The 20,968-nt window shown below is 41.1% G+C and overlaps 1 protein-coding gene across 2 annotated transcripts in view; it reads right to left on the bottom strand.

Moving 5' to 3' along the window:
- FAT2 (FAT atypical cadherin 2) overlaps positions 1-20,968 on the bottom strand; it is a 104,725-nt gene that overhangs the window by 19,569 nt on the left and 64,188 nt on the right. For both annotated transcript variants that reach the window (XM_073649827.1, XM_073649828.1), the window contains exons 4-16: positions 20,436-20,497; positions 20,042-20,353; positions 19,542-19,752; positions 18,885-19,024; positions 17,798-18,073; positions 16,865-17,075; positions 9,103-13,149; positions 8,582-8,778; positions 6,586-6,739; positions 3,259-3,492; positions 2,668-3,054; positions 1,361-1,575; positions 351-488 (exon numbers count right to left, since the gene is read on the bottom strand). In XM_073649827.1, coding sequence (XP_073505928.1) covers positions 351-488; positions 1,361-1,575; positions 2,668-3,054; positions 3,259-3,492; positions 6,586-6,739; positions 8,582-8,778; positions 9,103-13,149; positions 16,865-17,075; positions 17,798-18,073; positions 18,885-19,024; positions 19,542-19,752; positions 20,042-20,353; positions 20,436-20,497 — 6,584 coding nt within the window. The remainder of the gene's footprint in view (positions 1-350; positions 489-1,360; positions 1,576-2,667; positions 3,055-3,258; positions 3,493-6,585; positions 6,740-8,581; positions 8,779-9,102; positions 13,150-16,864; positions 17,076-17,797; positions 18,074-18,884; positions 19,025-19,541; positions 19,753-20,041; positions 20,354-20,435; positions 20,498-20,968) is intronic.

A 20,968-nucleotide genomic window follows, 5' to 3' on the forward strand; every position in this document is an offset into this window, starting at 1 on the left:
CCCCATGGGCTTAAATCCAATCCTATCTTCGTACAAATGATGTATGGAAGAGCAATCTCTCAAAAATGATGCGCAAGGGGCCTTACACTGACATACATTAGTACATGGAACAAGATGCTTCAATGTGATAAGACGTTCATTATACAGGCAGCATAGCATGTGAAGAGTAAATTAAGCAGAACAGGACATACATCAAAGCTAAACACTCACATAACATTTTGAATCAAACTCTAAAAATAGCCTGAAGAACAAAACCAGACATGTCTTAAACGTTTCGGTGCGTTTTACTTAAGATGTTGGACTTTCAAAGTCGCAAGACAAGCTCAACCACATTGTGCAGAAGATCTCACCTTCTCTCTATCTAGCCGACTTAAAACCCTTAGGTCTCCTCGCTCGGGATGTATTGAAAAGTGGCCCAGAGGGTCCCCTCTCACAATTTGAAAGGTGACCTTATTGTTGCTTGGTCCATCCAGATCCGCAGCCGATACCTACAGGGGGTAAAAATATGTAACCAATGGAAAAAACACACATACATACAACATGTCAGGTCACTGTCTTCTGCAATATCAACATACTTGTCTCCTGCTGTAAACACTCTAGAGATAAGGCCACCACACACAGTAGATAAAGGTGGACCAATGAATGACTGTTCGGTTAGAAAAAAAAAACATCTCAGGCCTCATCAACCTTGCTAGATTTTTTCGGCAGATGATGCATCCAGTGCTGATGTTCCGATGAAATACGTCCAACATGCTCGATTAGTGTTTTGAACAATAAAGCTCATTGTTGGACGAGCATAGTCATAAGGCCACCACACACATTAGATAAAGGTGGAGCGATGAATGACGTTTCGTCGATCAGAAGAACGGTTGTTCGTTGGTGGTAATAAAAAGTATCTCAGACCTCATGGACAGTGTTAGATTTTTTTCAGACAATGACGCAGCTAGTTCTGATCATTGGCCGAAAGTGATGTTTTGAACAATAATTGGAGATCAGGCGATGATCAAAATGAACAATCGACAGTTTCACTAAAACAGCCGATTGTTATGGTCAAAATTGGCCATTTTGGCCTACTTTTGTCTATAGGCTCAGTTTGAAGGCAATGGGTCTAACATACCACTTACCAATACTGGTGTCTCATGTGGCAAAAGGGCCTTTAGGGCCATTCAGGGAAAAAGGCCCAGGTGTATTCCCTTGATTTCAATAATGTAGTTTTGCCCTTTTTAAAACCAGTTCAATAAAATGTCACTACGAAATTGTAAGTCCTCGTATAGAACCTGAGAACTCAAGAAGAATAACATCCTGACTGATCCTAGCTATTTTATAGTGTATAGTGCAATTGAAGAATGATCTTATTCACCATCACAATTAGGTCGCCCACAACAGCATCCTCTCGGATTTCGGTCTCATACTCCTCCAGGCTGAAGATGGGCTTGTTGTCATTCACATCGGTGATGTTGACCACAAGGACAGTGACGTCACTCAGGGGTGGAGAACTCGCTCTTGTGCCTTCGACTGACAGGTAGAACTGATGCTGAGATTCATAATCCAACTTTTTGTTCAAGTACAACTTGCCTGTGATCGAAATCAAAAGTTTTTGAAAAATAACAATAAGTTACACGTGTCTGAATGAAACTTGAAGCAAATGGAACAAGTAAATAATGTCTCCACACACTGGGGTGGAAGATGGATCATCTAGGTCAAGAAATATTGGGTACGCTAGGCTTACTTTTAGCAATTTATCATTAAAAAAGTTTATGAAATCAGATTAAAATCACTGTTTTTGTTTCAGAAACAGCGCCACTATTGTAAGTGGGTGGTGTATGGTATTACAGCTCACCTCCAGTCAAGTGATAAAAGCTTCGCTTCATAGATACAGCTCATACATTTGTGGTGGTGCTTTTGGGAAAAAAAACAGCCACTAGTCCCTTTAAAGAGAATCTGTCACCAAATGTTCGCTATGTAATCTAAAAGCAGCATGATGTAGGGAAAGAGACAATGATTCCAACGATGTATCACTTACTGGGCTACTTGCTGCAGTTTTGATAAAATCACTGTTTTCTCTGCTGCAGATCTATCTGAATGCTGAGCTCTGTATAACCCCGCCCACACCACTGATTGGCAGCTTTCTGCTTATGCAGTGTACTCAGAAAGCGGCCAATCAGTGGTGGGGGTGTGGTTACACAGCAGGAGGACTAGGAGGCACGACACAGCTAGTTCCTTAGTGAATATCTCCTGCTGATATAACAGTGATTTTATTGAAACAACAGCAAGCAGCCCTGTAAGTGACACATCGCTGGAATCAGGATCTCGGCCCCTACAGCATGCTTCTCTCAGATTACATAACAAAACCTACTGACAGATTCCCTTTAAGTGCAAGTATTTTTGGTCTCCCCTTAGGTTATTACATTCAGAATTGTTTTATAATTAGATGGAGAGTTCAAAGCTTTTCGTGACATATTGCTCTTAGTTTTACTAGAAAACAAGACTAAAGCATAAACTACAGGTTTTGCTAGTTTACAACAAGGAAATTAGCCGGTAGGGATTGAAGAATTTTCCAACGTTAGTGCCCGGGGTGCCAAAACAACCTGTCTCCCCACTAATTTGACCTAATTTCTGTAGTCATGTACGGTAAATCTAAACTTCTAAACATACGGACCACCATACCTGTATCATGCAGAAGGAATATCCCATTTTCATTCCCACTTAAGATCTCATAAGTGATCTTCGCTTTGCCATCCAAGTCTTGAGTCAACTCTGACAGATTCAAGAGCTCCGATCCTACAGCCTGGTTTTCCGGCACCAATATAATTTTTTCAGGGTTTCCGAAAACCGACCGGTAATAACTCAGAGACACTACAGATACTGAAATGGGTAGACATGTTGAAAGTGGACGGGGCAAACCACGGTCCGTGGCACAGATGGTCAACTCAATCACTTGGTCTTCCATGTTTTCGAGAGGCTTTTCAAGATAGATCACTCCAGTGTTTTCGTCTACTGTGAATAGTCCGTTGGCAGAGTTTTTGAGGGAATATCGAACTTCAGAATTGAAACCTAAAGCACAAAACCAACAGAACAATTTTATTCTTGATATGAAGAATGTCTGAAGGACACCCTTGCCATGATGATGCCCGCTTACAAAGACATAAAAAATGTGTTCAATCAATTCCTTCCTTTAATTGAATCCCATATTAGAATTCGACCATCGACATGTTTATTTTGACTTTCAAGTACAGTGTCATAGTTATCTTCTATTACCTTCATCAGGATCTCTTGCAAAAACCACTGCAACAGGAATCTTCAAAGTAGTGTTATCAAAGACAGTGACGGAGTAGTGGTCCATGGAGAACGCGGGGCTATTATCATTAACGTCTTCTAAATATAAGACAATGTCTGCTTGACATGACAGTCCTCCCCCATCTGTGGCCTTAGCAATCATGTGGTAAGAGGCTTTCTTCTCTCTGTCCAGTGGAGCCAACGTTGTAAGCTCACCTGTTGGACGTGATGAAACATTAAATGGCTATATCAGTCAAAAAAATATAATTCAGATACTTAATGGACTATTCCAATAATAGCAAATAATGACATACTCCTAGGATTTGCTGATCATTGGGGGCCCGACTGCTGAGACCCTAACTAATTGTTAGGTGGGACAACAACAATTGTGAGGACCACGGTTCTGATATGTTTCCATATAAGCACCTCTGTCTTTTCGGCACTTGATGGGATCTTCATTGTGAAGACCACCTTCATTCTCTTAATTGGTAGGGGTATATGCTATCAGGCCAAACATGGAATAGTTTTTGACCATTTGTGCATGTTTTTTGTTATTCTTTAAAAAAGAGACCGGAATAACAATGGCCGGACATTGTCGCAACCCCATCAAAAACTGTGGATTTGGCTTACTTTTATCTCCTGTGAATTGTTAGCTCAAAGGTGGGCATACATGTTAGATATCTGTTGGCCAAAGCTATCCCCCCAAACCTTTCATAAACTTGCAAAATGCTTCAGAGATCTGGAGGCTTATCTCTCATGAAAATAAAAGGATCAAGCATGGTGAAATCCAATATGCCTAATCCTTCTTTCCTCCAACATCTGCACTGGATGCATACTTTCCTACATTTCGGTTGGCGAAATAGGGACCAACCTTGCCCAGTAATGCCCCCAGTCTACCCAAAAATTATCACATTTTGGGCTAGGTTTACATAAACTCTACCCTTATGGATTTAGGATGCCCCAAATTTTCTGGGATGTGTCTGAAAATTCGGGGCATGTATGTAGATGGTTGTCCAGGCGAAACAAAAGGCAAATTGAAGTCTATGGTGGCCAGTCTTTTTTTTTTCTCACAACTTCTGTTGTTGGGAAGACTTTGGACACCCCCATACAAATTGGATTCAACAATCATCTAAAACAATGGGTGTGAACACGTCACCAATTTTCTAAGTAACTCTATTTTTAACCCCTTAACGACCTTGGGTCTTTCTGTTTTTGCGTTTTCATTTTTTGCTCCCCTTCTTCCCAGAGCCAGAATTTCTTTAATTTTCGTTTAATATGGTGGTGTGAGGGCTTATTTTTTGCGGGACGCGTTGTACTTTTGAACAACATCACTGGTTTTACCATATCCTGTGCTGGAAAACGGGAAAAAAATTACAAGTGGGGTGAAATTGCAAAAAAATGCAATTCCACAGTTGTTTTTTGGGTCTTTTTTTTTTACCACGTTCACTGATTGCTAAAACTGACCTGAAATTATTATTCTCCAGGTCATTACGAGTTCGGAGACACCAAACATGTATAGGTTCTTTTTTATTTAAGTGGTGAAAAAAAAATCCAAAGTTTGCTAAAAAAAAAAAATGACGCCATTTTCCGAGACCCGTAGCCCCACCATTTTTCGGGATCTGGTATTGATACCATATTGGGGTAGATCTGCTGTTTTGATCGCCCGTTATTGCATTTTATTGCAATGTTGCAGCGACCAAAAAAAACTAATTCTGGCGTTTAGAATTTTTTTCTCATTACGCCGTTTACCGATCGGATTAATTCTTTTTTTATATTGATGGATCAGGCGATTCTAAATGTGGCGATACCAAATATGTGTATGTGTTGTTTTGTTTAAATTATTTTATTTTTAATGGGGCGAAAGGAGGGTGGTTTAAACTTTTATAGTTTTTTTATTTTTTTAATATTTTTAAAAACATTTTTTTTTTACACTTACTGCATGCTTCAATAGTCTCCATAGGAGACTAGAAGCAGCAGTTGTCGGATTGCTTCTACTGCATACAGGCGTTGAGCAGATCGCTTGTATGCAGCAGAAATGCTCACTTGCTATGAGCGCTGACCACTAGGTGGCGCTCATAGCAATTGAGACATGACAACCACAGGGCTCTGCTGCAGACCCTGGGTTGTCATGCCCACCCATTGGTGACCCGCGATCACGTGACGGGGTCACCGATGGGCGGGGCCTAGGACGCGCTTCCCGGAAGCGCGAGTTAAATGCCGCTGTCAGAGATTGACAACGGCATTTAACTGGTTAACAGCCACGGGTGGATCGCGATTCCACCCGCGGCTGTTGAGGGCACATGTCAGCTGTAAGAATCAGCTGACATATGCCCGGTTCAGTGTGGGCTCGCCTCCGGAGCCTCCGCTGAACCCGCCTTTCCGACCTGGTGCGTACTATTACTGACCAAGTCGGAAAGGGGTTAAAGGTGCTATTGACATGAAATTCTCTCTAGATGCTGATAACAACCCATCCAATCAAACACAAGCAAAGAAATCAAACCATAGATGTCTATAAATTAAGTTACTGTATGTGTAATAATGAGAAATGACACAGGGAAAAAGCATTGAACACATGAAGAAAGAGAGGTGCAAAAAGCCATGGGAAGTCACGACACAGCTGAAAATTTTCAGTAATTAGAAAGCGATCCTGCCACTTAGTGAAAAATAATATCAACTGATGGCCTATAAAAAGGTGTCTCATTACCAATGTGCTACACAAAAAAAACTCTCATGATGGATAAACCCAGTGAGATGTCTCAAGACCTTTGCAACCTTATTGTTGGAAAAAATACTAATGGCATTGGTTACAGAAGAATTTCTAAACTACTGAAAGCTCCAGTGAGCACTGTTGGGGCCATAATCTGGGAGTGGAAAGAACAATATTTCACTATAAACCGGCCACGACCAGTTGCTCTGCAAGATTTCAGATAGAGGAGTGAACAGAATTATCAGAAGAGTTTTCCATGAGCCAAGGACCACCTGTGGAGAGCTACAGAAAGACCTGGAATCAGCAGGTACAATTGTTTCAAAGAAAACTATAAGTATTGCCCTCAACCTCCATGGCCTTGTATGCACGCTCACCACACAAGACTCCATTTCTGAACAAAAAGCATGTTCAAGCGCGTTTAAAGTTTGTTGAAAATTTAGACAAGCCTGTGACATACTTTGAGAATATAGTTTGGTCAGATGAGACCAAAATTGAACTCTTTGGATCCCATAATAGACACCATAACTGCAAATAAGAGATTCAGAAAAAGTGGATACCTATATAACAAAAACACAAAGCAATGTTTTTTGGTAAATACCTACCAGTATATTGATCCAGTCGGAACTGATCATCTCCAAGTCCATAAAGTCCATACGTGATCATGGCATTATTACCTATATCAGAGTCTCTAGCTGATATCTTGAGGATAAATACACCAGGAGGGGCATCTTCAGCTACTTTTGCTGTATGAAGCATCTGATAAGAAGAGAATTATCTTAGCTTTTTCTTCTTAATTCTCCATGGAAGCAATTCAACCGTTTCAGGAATGTGAAATCCTAAACAAAGCTGAATAAGAGCGTCTGTTCTGTAACGTGCTGTTATTTCTAGCTGAGCGGGGACTAGGTATCTCCTACTTACTGAGGGAAAAAGAACGATTCAACCAGGTTCTCCATGCACTCAAACAAGACACGTATCAAGATGCTGCGGCTTATTATCAGGGTGATCAGAGCAACTCACATTGACAGCCCCTTTCATGTGCAATTTTTGGAATGAGCCAAAACAAAAAGGAAATTTCAGGCCCCAGAGAGCTGGTTCTTCTTATCTCTTAATGTCAGCCCAAGGAGAGTTATGAAAAATGTTGCATCACAGAAACGTGTCTTTCAGAAGTCTTCCTCATTTGAAGCATGTACACTTCTAAAATCCACTGTATAACTGTCCCTAAAGTACAGGAACAGATGTCTGAAAAATACATTTTTGGGCCTATACTACATTGTGGGGTCATGCATACTGTTGAGGTTTAAAGAAATGTGTGTGCAAAATTGATGTACTGTATTATGCCAAAAGTGGCGGACATTCCATGAATTTTCTTTTTAGTGTTCGTTGAATTCCTGTGCAGTGCTATACCAAGAACAACATTTTTCCCTCTGTAGGCTCCATCACTAATTGTCAGTTTTACCTACGCTAGTAGGTGGAAAATTGTTGGTATTATGTCTCCTACACACAGTACAAAGAAACACAAGGGATTCCTGCTTCCCTGTCTCTCTGTACTAGCTTCAGAAGTGGCATGAAACACATTATGCAGAAGTGCTGAGCAGTGTAGCTGTGAATCCAGCATCGGGCAGAGATAAAAGACTTAATAGGAGTCTCTTTGTAACTAACTCTTCTCTTATTATTCTATTGGCTGCAGCTCTAACCTCATCCCTCAGTGAAGGGCTAACTTGGTTTAATTGAAATGATCATCACAAATGGCAGGGATAGGAGAAGAGGAATCTGATAAGTGAAGAAAGAGGCATTTCTCTTAAATAAAATATAGTATAAAGCTTCTTACATTTGCCTTTAGTATTGATTTATGGGGAAAAAATAAACACCAGTTACCCTTTAAAGAGAACCTATTGCTTGCCAGGAATACATCATTTTTTTACCTGGTGTAATTGCCGCTGTTGTCCCAAATCCTGCATTGTTTTTCTTTTTTTCCTGTTCCTCTCCATTCCCGAGATATAGCCCCCTCTCCCCTGTATATAAATCTTGTCTTCTCATCCAACTGGGCGTGGTCCTCATGAAGACATGAATAGAGAAGAGTTGAGGACTACGCCCACTTGGATAAAAAGACTAGATATATACAGAGAAGAAGGGGCCATATCTCAGGAATAGAGACGGGCATGGACAAAAAGAAAACAGCGCCGGATTCAGGAGAACAGCGGCAATTACAGCAGGGCAAGAAAAAAAACATTTAGGTCCTTATTAATATAACTTATGGTAAATGGTATTTATTTAGTGGTAATTTTGATGTAGGATGAACAGTAGTTTTTTTGTGGCTAATCAATTGCCAAATTGTGGAAAAGGCCTTGTTCACAAGAGCTCAGCATAGATCCCTAAAATGGGAAATGTAAAAAAAACTCGCTAATATGTTTTTCCTGCCTTAAGGCTTCTCTCTTGTTTTTGTCTCAAAAAAGCAAAAATATATAAAAATTATAAAATTTAAAATAAATAAAAAACAAAAATGTAATTTAAACAAAGCAACTTTGCCAAATTTATAGAAATATAATAATTTTATATTATTTAATTAACTTTAATAACACCTATTTATCGACCACTTACCTGCTGACAATCAGGAATATTATCATTGATGTCCAACACGGTGATTTCCACATCAGTCGTTGCCTGGAATTTCCCATCAGAAGCTGTCACACTCAAAAAATGTCTGTCTGTCTCTTCCCTGTCCAAGGAGCTTTTAGATAAAATCACCCACTGGTTCCCAACTTCATTGATGCTGAAGAGGCCATATGGGTCTCCGTCTGTCAACAGAACATTATATTTCCATTGATGACTGCTATCTCTACTGACATGGTGTAAAGAAACTGCATGAGGCTATGGAGTCTACAGATTATAGACAAACACTTTAGAAGGTCTACATGTTTTTTTATTCTTACTTTTCCTCTTGGTTTAATAGACCCAACATGAGTGACACGAGATGACAAGATTTAAAAATTAAAAAAACAACTTTTAAATTACTCTGTTGGCCATTACAGGTGATGTTTCACTCCACTTGGGGTATCTAGAGTCAAGAGGAAAGGTAAGGGTAAACACACCAGTATATTATGGAAATGTGTCTCACTTACCTGTTATGTAACACATGACTTTCCTGTTGCTTTCGGTTATATCAATGTCCCCTGTCTTGATGGTTGTGATGACCTGTCCTGGTTGGCTGTTTTCAGCTATAGATCCTCGGTAGACCTGAGAGGTGAACCTTGGAGGGTTATCATTATCATCAGTAACGGTAACCTCTACGAGTGCTTCTGAAGAAAGACGTATTTTTTTGCCTAGATCTGATGCCACCACATAAAAACGGTAGACCTCTTTATTCTCGCAGTCAAGCTCCTTAAGGGTTGTGATCCAACCATTGTTAGTATCGATGGTAAAGAATGTATGGATCAAGTTATTATCTCCTTTCAGACTATAAACCACTATTCCATCATAGCCCGTGTCCTGGTCATTGGCAGTAACCTGTATTACAGTCGTTCCTGCAGGCAAATTTTCCATTAATGAAGCTCGGTAAACATCTGCTTCAAAAACAGGTTGATTGTCATTAATGTCCTTCACTTGAATGCTGACTGACACTAAACTCACCAAGTCTTTCCCAAAGTGAGGGCAGTTGGCCTGAACATCAATATGGTACCATTTGGTTGTCTCATGATCTACACCCTTCTTCATTATCACTGCTCCCGTGTGCTTATCTAAACTAAACACCCCATCTTTGTTACTTTCTGGGGTTGTTCCTTCAACCAGGCTGTAGACGATTGGTTCTGCAGCCATTGCTTTCACCAAACCTAATTCAGTACCTGTAGGCAGATCTTCCGATGCTGAAAAACTATACAGTGGTTCTGTAAATTTGGGTAAATTGACCTCTGTTGGCACAACATGAAGATGTACAGGTACCAATGAGCTCCAGTTGGGTGGTGCCCCGTCTTTCGCTATAACTGTAAAACTAATATCTTTATTCTCCAATCCAAAAAGACTTCTCTTGGCTATGATGGTACCATTGTAGGGATTAATCTGAACCAGATCTTCATCATATTTATCTATAGAGTATGTGACATCAGCATTTTGTCCTTCATCAGCGTCATAAGCAACCACCTGGATAATGGGCATTCCTTTACTTAGATTAGATTGGACAGATAATACATACTCATTTGCTATGAACACCGGAGCATTGTCATTCTCGTCCGTGAGAATTATTTTGACTGTGCAGAAAGAAGCCCTTCCACCTCCATCCGTGGCCATGACTTTAATAGCTATCAATCTTTCTGTTGCATTCTCTCGATCCAATTTTCTTAAAGTTGCAATATGGCCTGTATTATCTATTGAAAACATTTCCAAAGCCAGCTTATTTATTATAGTATAATTCACAGTCCCATAAGGTCCTTCATCAGGATCGTTTGCTATCACTTCAACCACAGTTGTCCCAATTTCTGCATTTTCGGCAAGTTCTACCTCGTACGCATCCTGTTGGAAGAATGGGGTGTGCTTATTTGCATGGGTGATATTGACATATACTGGTACAATATCCCTGTAAACACCATCTGAGGCTGAGACTTGTAAAAGGTAAGACACATTTAAATTGCTCCGACAAAGGTTCGAAAGGGATATAACTCCAGATGCCTTATTTATGGTGAAATGTCGATGGTGATTACCAGAAAGGATCAGATATTCCAACTTTCCAGCATCAATATTATCTATGTCAAGAGCTTGGACTTTCACAACAATATGTCCACAGTTGGCCAGTTCACTTACATTGGCCTCATATTTCTCTTGCCTGAATTTTGGAGGGTTGTCATTCACATCAGTAACATTTATGATAACCAGAGCATCTGAGTACAGAGGAGGAACACCATTATCTGTAGCCCTCACTTTGAGTTGAAACTGACGGGTGGTTTCATAGTCCAGCTCTTGGGCGGTAGAGATTTCGCCCGTTTTGTGGTTTATGTGAAAGAATTCATGATTTCCTTCTGTGTCATTTCCTATAATGTGATATGAGACCTCTTGGTTTTTTCCTGAGTCTTGATCTGAAGCTAGAAGTTGAATTACGGCTTTGTAAGGAGGTAGTTTTTCCATGACATGGCCAGTGTAAACGGACTGTGAGAAGATGGGGGAGTGGTCATTAATGTCCTCCACATTAACTGAGACCTTTGCTTCTGAAAAGTGACCCAAGGCTGAGTCTGTAGCTCTTACAGTTATCAGATGACTTGCTTTGGTCTCGAAGTCCAACTGCCCTAAAACGCTTAGGGACCCCGTCTTAAAGTCAATGCTAAAAAGACTAAGGGCCTCATTCTCAACAATATTGTAAATCACCCGGAACCCCTCGGGACTCCGAGCCTGGATGTGCAGTATGGGAGTGTAAGTTGGCACATTTTCGGGCACAGTCACCCTGTAGTACAAACTTTGAAAAATTGGGTTAGATTTGTTTCTGACAATGATGACTACCTCTTCTTCCGCTTGCAGCACTATTTTACCGTGATCTCTGACAATCACTTTCAGAACATACTGATTTAATGCTTCATAATCAAAGGGTTGTTTCAGAATGATGTCTCCAAGCGAAGGATCAATCCGAAAATATTTGAAATCTTCTTTCAACTGGTATGACAGTTCACTATTTCTTCCATAATCTTTATCTATAGCGGACACTTGGAAAATAACATCTCCAGGCTCTAGGTCATCTTCCACAGCTACGTAATATGGGGTGTTCATGAATACTGGAGCATTGTCATTGATATCGTCTATATACACCTCAACCCTACTTTGAGATACTCGAGGTGGATTTCTACTGTCTTTTACTTCCACCATCACATCGTATTTGTCCCGATACTCTCTGTCAAACCCCAAGCCTTTAGTCTGGAGAAGTCCAGAAGATGCACCTATCTGGAACTGCTCTGTGCAAGTAAGAATGGAGAAATAAACTGGCTCATTTATTTGGTTTCCCACCACATCTACCACCATTAAATCCAAGATGCGAGGATCATTTTCAGTAACATTTACTGTATAAAATGGCTTATCAAATTTTAGGTTGGTTGTTTGCATCTCCGTCACGTTAATCTTTACTATTGCGGTATCTTGGAACATCCCATCCCAAGCTTTTACTGAGAGTTCACGATAAGAACTTAAGTGGGAAGAATCATTTACAACAAGGAGACCAGTGTTGGGATCAATGGAAAAGGTCTTGTCTGTGTTGCCTTCTAAGATACTGTACTCCACCTTGGAATCTTTATCTTCGGCCGACAAGTTCAGGAGCTGCATATGGGCATAAACTGGTGAGTATACATTGAGTTCATACATGTCTTGTCGGAACTGAGGTGGGAAATCATTGACATCAGTGACTTGGATGGTAATCTTGGTTGGCTGAGAGGCATACAAAGTTGGATTTCCTGAATCATAGACATGTACATAGAAAGAAAACTGTGTAATCTGCTCGTAATCAAGTTCTACTGCTGTGAATATCGTTCCCATACTTGGATTGACCCTAAAGTAATTCTGCATTTCAGGATCTAGGATTTGGTAAGTTAATAAAGCATTCAACTCTGTGTCATTATCAGTAGCATGAATGATTAGAGGAGTAAGGTCCAAATGGGTCACCATGGTTCCAACTGGAGCATCTTCACTGACTTGACCCAAGTAAGAGGTCCGTGAGAAGACCGGGGCGTTGTCATTCTCATCGATGACATAGATAAAGACTGTTGCGTCGCTGGAAAATCCAAGGGAGCTATAACTGCGTATCTTGAGCTGATAAGATGAGGTTGTTTCAAAATCCAATTTTTGTTGAGTAGTGATAATTCCCGAATAGCAATTGATGTAGAAGACTCCCTCCTTGTTCCCATCTTTGATGTCGTAATTGATGGAGGAGCAGCTGGTTGCAGACACCATAGTGACAAAAGATCCAACAGGCACTGACTCACTTATCTCCACTACGTGTTCAGTAGAGATAAATTTGGGTGGTGACGCATCAGACGCTTTGACTTTAAGGATGACGGAGGCTACATCTTGAAGTTGTGGTGTGCCTTGATCTACTGCTAGGATGCTCAAGGAAATTTGGCTTTTTGTAGATTGCTGCAGTGGTTTTGTGAGGGTGATCAGACCTGAAGATTCATCAATATGAAAATATCCTTCATTGTTACCTGTCAAGCAAAAACAAAAGAAAAATGTCAAACATTTCTACAGTTGTATGACAACAAAAAGTTCTTTCTTAATTTCTAGAAACAGCGCGGCCCTTTTCCATGCCTGTTTTTGGCATTGCAGCACACCTCCATTCAATTAGGGTTCATACTTATGGTCTTGTAGTGGCATTTGAGGTCCTCACAATTACATATAACACACCCATAGATATTTAGCTTGGCCCGAAAAAGTGCCTCTGTTCTCCCCTACAAGCAAATCTTCTGGTGCAATGCAGCATAAAATTGGGTAAGGTTCTTTTTTATGTTTTCCATATTAATCTACGAGAAAAAACCCTGTATAACATCAGAGGATATACATTCTGGGTCCAGACTATAGGTGCATTGGGGAGATGGCTCCTTCACTGTTTACAAAGTTACAGCGCCATGCATATGAATGTGGCTTTGCTTGGTATTGCAGCGCACTTAAATGGGTTTTCTGTGATTCAAATAATTTATTCTATGCTCTATTTTATTCCTCTCTGCCGCTACTCTGGTCTTTGTTGACAGGTTGCAGCGGTGACACAATTACCCCAAATGAGACCACTGCAGCCAATCACTGGGCTGTAGTCATGACATCACCACTGCAGCTTATCAATAAAAAATGGTGACATTGGCAGACAGGCCACACTAGAGCAGCGATCTGTGAAAATAGAAGCTTTTGATATTTTTAACCTTCCCAAGTCCATAGAATAAAATTATTTAACAACAGAAAATCTCTTTAAGTTTTTTTGCATTACCAGGCAGAGCGACATTCATATGTTCAGCTTTGAGCTTTTATAAAAATGAAAACTCCTTTACAAAAGGTTATCCCACAATTAGAAATTATTTATCACCTATTATGGTGCTTGATGGTTTGGATTTCCCCCTCCTTCAATCCTAAAGATGGGGGCCTGTGTCCTATTTTTGAATGGAGTGGTGATCATGTGTGAGCATGGCTGCTTCATTCATAGTTTACGGCACTTGTGGGGAAACGTGAGAATTTCATTATCTTTGATATAAGTGTGCAGTCCCAGACAAAATCACACTCATGAATGGTGCTGTGCCTGTGTGTGTGGTGCCCATGTATGGTGCTGTGTCAGTGTATGGTACTATGCCCATGTACAGTGCTGTGTCCGTGTATGGTGTTGTACCTGTGTATGGTGCTGTGTCTATGTAAATAATTAAAGGATTATGGATTTCACTAGTAATCCTCTGGCGGCCCCACAGACATGACTGACTGCTGCTCCATTCAAACAGAGGACACAGGATCCCATTATGGTGATCCGTGGGGTTCTGATCCAGTGCCTGTGTATGGTACTATGCCCATGTACAGTACTGTGCCCATGTATGGTGCTGTGTCTGTGGATGTTGCTGTTCCCACGTATGGTGATGGGCCTGTGGATGGTGCTGTGCCTGTGTATGGTGTTGTGCCCGTGTATGGTGCTGTGCCAGTGTATAGTACTATGCCCATGTATGGTGCTGAGTCTGTGGATTGTGCTGTACCTGTGTATGGTGCTGTGTCTATGTAAATAATGAAAGGACTATGGATTTCACTAGTAATCCTCTGGCGGCCCCACAGACATGACTGACTGCTGCTCCATTCAAACAGAGGACACAGGACCCCATTATGGTGATCCGTGGGGTCCTGGTGCTGTGTCCATGTATGGGGCAGTGCCCATGTATGGTGCTGTGTCTGTGGATGGTGCTGTGCCTGTGTATGGTTTTGTGCCTGTGTATGATGCTGTGCAAGTGTATGGTACTATGCCCATGCACGGTGCTATGCCCATGTATGGTGCTGTGTCTATGGATGGTGTTGTACCTGTGTATGGTGCTGTGTCTATGGATGGTGTTGTACCTGTGTATGGTGCTGTGTCTATGGATGGTGTTGTACCTGTGTATGGTGCTATGTCTACGTAAATAATGAAAGGACTATGGATTTCACTAGTAATCCTCTGGCAGCCCCATAGACACGACTGACTGCTGCTCCATTCAAACAGAGGACACAGGACCCCATTATGGTGATCCATGGGGTCCTGGCGTAAACAAAAGAGGACCATGATCATTTAATTCTGCTGATGCTAGAGTTCACATGGAACGCTGTAGCTGTAGCGAGGAATGGCGCTGTTATGGCACAACTGGATACAACTCAGCTGATTACAGGACAGGAATGTCGAGTCAGCAGTCTGCACACCTATCTACTATACTGCTCTCAGCACATTCTTCTGATAATAAAATCCTTTGTCTCAATCGTAGAAGGCTGTTGTTTATCCGGTTTGACAAACTATTGTTTCAAACCATTCAGTGCATTTGCGGAAGGATTCAGATGATATATTTTAAGGCCCCATCACACTTAGTGACGCTACAGCGATCCCGACAACGATACGACCTGTCAGGGATCGTTGCTGCGTCGCTATGTGGTCGCTGGTGAGCTGTCAAACAGGCAGGCTCACCAGCGATCAGGGGAGCAGCGACATCGTGGAAAGAATCTTTCCACGATGTTCTGCTCCTGGTTACCAGCCTGCTGCTGAAGCAGGAGCAGGCTGGTAACCATGATAAACACACGTGCTCCTAGTAACCCGCTGTTTATCATGGTTACCACTCTGCTACAGTGAGCGGGAGGTTACCGCTCACGTAGCAGAGTGGTAACCATGATAAACAGCGGGTTACTAAGTGCGCGTGCGCCCCTAGTAACCCGCTGTTTATCATGGTTACCAGCCTGATCGCTGCTCCCGCTGGTCACACACAGCGATGTGTGCTGACCAGCGGGAGGGCAAAGAACAAAAAATGGTCCAGGACATTCTGCAGCGATCAGTGACCTCACAGCAGGGGCCTGATCGCTGCAAAGTGTCACACATAGCGACATCGCTGGTGAGGTCGCTGTTGCGTCACCAAAACCGTGACTCAGCAGCGATCTCGCTATGTGAGACGGGGGCTTAAGAAGGGTTATTCTACATTATTATGTTGACCCATATTCTAGTCTAAAACTATAGACTGGATTTCCACCAGACATAGGACCCAGAATTTTTTTTCATTTACTAGAAGGATTTCCCTGAAAATAAGTTGATCACTGTTTCCCCAAGAGATCAGTTATAACATTCTAAAGAGCCCAGCACCAAGTGTTTAATTTCTCCTCGGCACCACCACAGGAGAAATAAATCATTACAATTTAAGTATATTGACTATCTGATCAATGTATGGGCATGCCGGGTCCAGCAAAGATGACAAGCAGCGAGAATCCTACATCAGACAAGATTGGGACAACATTCCTCTCCCAAAACTCCAGCAACTGGTCTCCTCACTTCCCAGATATTTACAGACTGTTGTAAGAAGAAGAGGGGACACTACACAATGGTAGACATGGCCTGAGCCCAACCTTTTTGAGGTGCATTGGCCATCAATTTCTAAATGAGTTAATTTTTTTCAGATGGACTGGAAAAATGTCCAACGTTCATCTTCTGATCTGTGATCAATGTTCTCTTGTGAATAAAATATGGCTATAAGAGATTTCCAAACCATTGCATTCTGGTTTCTACACAACTTTTTTGGAATTGGGGCTGTAAGAGAAACCTTTTGCTCACCTCCCTTTCTAATTAAAAAGGGATCATAATCCTTTACAGTACTAACAAAATATGTGTAAATACAAAGTGCTACAGAAATTTTAGCTGAAAAACCACAGTAAATATTTCAATGGACTAATCACCTGACTGTATGGAGTACTGGATTTTTGCATTAAGTCCTTGGTCCTTATCTGTAGCACGTACTTGGAGAACCTCAGCTCCAGCACTCCATGAGTCTGAAACACTTCCTTCATATGCAGATCTAATGAAGTGAGGTGAATGGTCATTAATGTCTTCTACCTGAATGGTGACTCTTACAAAATCTCGCTTTGTTTGAGCTTCCTGATCTCGCACCTAGAAGAGAAAAAAATGTGCAAATTAGTCATTCAAATCCATTGGTCCACATATAACACATTTGTCATGGTCAATGATTCTCTGGAGATTTCCTTAGTGCTCCACAGCCAAACTTGGATTGAGTTACGCAATGATCACCATGAGTTTTGAAAATAACCAGCTCATACCCTTCCCTTCTTTGATGGTCTTATAATGTCCTGTGCCCCATCATCTACTGTCTTTCATTTCTTTTTGCATAGTTATCACCTCCAAAGCCCCTTTTATAGTGGCCTCCTCAGATTCTGGTCCACATGGAAGCTTCTACCCTCATTGTCTTACCCATAGCCTATTTTCCAATGTGTATGAAACTTTTTGTACTCAAAAATACCTGCAGTCACCAATGAAATAGTATTAGTGCCATGTTTCATGGTGGAGAACACACAATCTACAATAAAGGACCTAATGGTCTAGCAGCAGAAGACAACCCGATTTGGAACCAATCACTTGCCACTAGAGTCTACTTTTTGTGGGTTACCATACAAAGAACCAATTAGATATGACTTATGATATCTCCTGTGTGTGCAATGAGAACATTCAACTTTTTGCAATTAGAAATGGACGAGTACATCTTCTGTATCAATGAAGAATGGGCCCTTAGAATCATCTGATGGGCAGAGGAACGCCAGTCCAATGCTGTTTCTGTAATTCAATCTGGTTGGTTTGTGAACAACTGTAGAACCTACCATAACTGTGAGATTGTGAATTGGCATTGACTCAAAGTCCATTGTCTCTGTGGTGTACAAAGCACCGGTTTTGGAGTCCAACCTGAACATTTTGGAACTTCTTGGGTCTGCACTGCCTTGTATAGTGTAAACCAGGCTGATCCTACTGTCTTCATCGGTTGCGTTAACGCTCAACACTTTGGTTCCCAACTGCACATCCTCCGGAACCTGAACTCTGTAGTGATCTTTTACAAACACTGGACGGTGGTGATTAACCGGGAGAACATTGATGTGAACCTATGGAGGAGGTATAGACAATAAAATAGGGTTCTCCAGGATTATAGGCAGAAGATCAATAATCCACCTGTCAACTAATGCATTCCCGACTATTCGTAATATAAATGAGTATGTAATCAATTGCTGATTCACTAACCTTAACTGAAACGATCTGAAGAGTAATAATTATGTTAATTACAAGGATGATGACATACTTCATCCATTATTCAATTTTTTAGAAGAAGTCGCCAAGTGCTCATGTAGGGCTTGACTGGGACCATGCATCAGTGAAGGTGAGAGTATAATGAGAGCAATACACCATGTAGAAGAAGTATTAGCAGATAGAAGAGAACAATGTAAAACTGTGAATGGTGACTATTGACGAACAGCTTTGGAATTTGGATTGGTCCATCACATTTCCAACTAGGGCTATTACTACAGCCACATCTGCTAAAGACTTTCAAATTTGTGTCTTCCAAATACATGATCATTGCTATGGATAAGCCAATTGGCTTGATCCAAGGCAGTAAGAACCAGGCCACCCACATTGTTATATGGTTGCAGGTTTTAGGGATTTATACCAGTTCTAAAGGATGTATGGTCCTCAAAAAAATTCTGCAACCTCATTGTCAGGTATGCATGAAATTGTGGTTGGAAGATGATCAGAAATAGCCGAATTTGGTCATGTATGACCAATATTAGATTGGTAACTGTATATTAAAATTAAATATGGCAATATAAACCATCTCGACGTTGAAGCGTTGAAGTGTTCAGTAGATATGAATCCACAGACTGTATCCAAATATATAAAAATGACATTATGAAAAATTACCTGGGTGCTTATTGAACGGGAGCCATCTGTGACCTGTACAGTGAGGTTATAGAATGATTTTCTGCTTGACTGCAAAGGTCGAGCAATGACCAAACCGCTTGTGCTCTTGTCGATGTCAAAGTCTAGGTCATTGTTGCCACCTTGGGACAAAAATTGGAAATAACACTGAGCTCCATGTAATGTTAAAAATGTTAGTTGGCCTTATTGCTCCTAGATATATATCACACAACTATATCAAACCTCTATTCTGGCTTTAACGAGAATCTACAACAAGGCTTTTCTGTCCTACCTGAAAGCAGCATAATGTAGGGGCAGAGACCTGGATTCCAATGATGGGTCTCTTACTGGGTTTCTTGCTATAGTTTTGATAACACATTGTTTTATCTGCTGCAGCTCTGCTAGTATTCTCAATGATGAGCATCTACTATGTAGTCCTCGATATTTGTGAGCTTCAGCTACGCCCACCCTCCACCATTGATTGGCAGCTTTCTGTCTATGCACAGAGTAGATAGAGAACTGTCAATCAATGACATGTGTGGGATTAATCAGAGCTCATAGAGAAGACAAGATACTGGAAACCAAAGTGAGCCAAAATGGGTGGACACCACCAAAAAATGCAAACAATCTATAGTAAGGGGTTGAAAGGGTAAACTTTACCTGTAATATCAAACCAATATTGACTGTACATCAGCTCTGTACTGATCAGCCCCAACAAGTGGTTCACAGGATCGCTTTCCATGACTTCGAAGGCAAACTGCGGCTCATCGAATGCTAGAGATTCATCTGAAGGGCCGGGATTTTTGATCCACTGGATGTGAAGTCTCACAGTGGAAGATCGAGAGGGATTACCACCATCTGTAGCTTTTACCTAGACAATTGACCAAAAATATTCAAATTTGAAGCCTTGAATCTCTATATTCTAATTCCTGGGCAAATAAAGAGCTCAAATCTAGTAAATTGGAAAAGTAATTAAAATATAACACATATTCCATGGTTTTCTAATTCTGGACAACCCTTCTAGCAAAATACATCAACAGCTAAAGAGTATTATATCCACAGTTCCCCTTAGGATAGCCAATGTTCTTGGCTGTATTTTAGCAAAAATTATACCAAAAATGTATAGTTGATCACATACTTCTGCAGATTCCTTAACTTACCGTTAGTATGTTATACTCTCCAGATGGAAATGAAGCGGCGGAGGAGATGACACCAGTGTTGGGGTCCATAATAAATTTTTCGTCGTTTTGTTCCATGATACTATGTGTCACTTGGCCATTGATCCCTTTGTCCCGGTCCATAGCTATAAGTCGGTAGATGGGAGAAGGTCCAGGGGAAGAAACACGTTCTGGAAGTTGTACAGTGAACAGTTTCTGGGAGAATGTTGGAGTATTGTCATTCACGTCTAAGATTTGTATGACAACACGAGAGACGGACTGAAGAAGAGGCGCCCCGTTATCTGACACCGTGACCTATGGGAAAGGCAACATATAGATTACAATCCGAGCCTAAAATAAAAACCGAAATCTAAGCAAATCATATTTGAGGTTCTACCTCGAGAATGTGTTCTTCACGTATTTCTCGGTCTAACTGTTTCTCAGTTGTAGAAATCAAACCTAAAAAGGGAGGAAAACATAATAAATTTATACTAAACTTTATGCAGCACTTGAAATTGGGTGAAATGCTTAAAATATAAAATGCTGTTAATAAAGTCTCGATGAGAGAGTATTCTACAACTTGTGTCTCTCCAGATGTTGGGAAACTACAATTCCACATATTTTCATACTTTTATGGCAAGAGTGCCATAGGTTGAACATCACAACACTAAGATATGACACATCCAATTTAAATTTCAGTGGCTCCCTAGCAACAGACTACAAGTTGCCACTTTGTAGTCTGTTGCCAAGGAGACAAAGAATTGTGCAAGATTGAAGGAGTTGTCCGTAAGACAAGGAATTGTGCAAGAATGAAGGGGTTGTCCGACATTGAGGACCTATCCTCGGGATAGGTCCTCAATGTTTGATCAGCGTGGGTGTCACAATCAGCACCCCCAACGATCAGCTGTTCCTGGTGTCGTCGGCAGGTTG

The sequence above is a fragment of the Phyllobates terribilis genome, unplaced genomic scaffold, assembly GCF_046119375.1.
Source record: "Phyllobates terribilis strain yellow unplaced genomic scaffold, ASM4611937v1 Scaffold_10__3_contigs__length_209671492, whole genome shotgun sequence".
In the NCBI taxonomy this organism is placed as follows: domain Eukaryota; kingdom Metazoa; phylum Chordata; class Amphibia; order Anura; family Dendrobatidae; genus Phyllobates; species Phyllobates terribilis.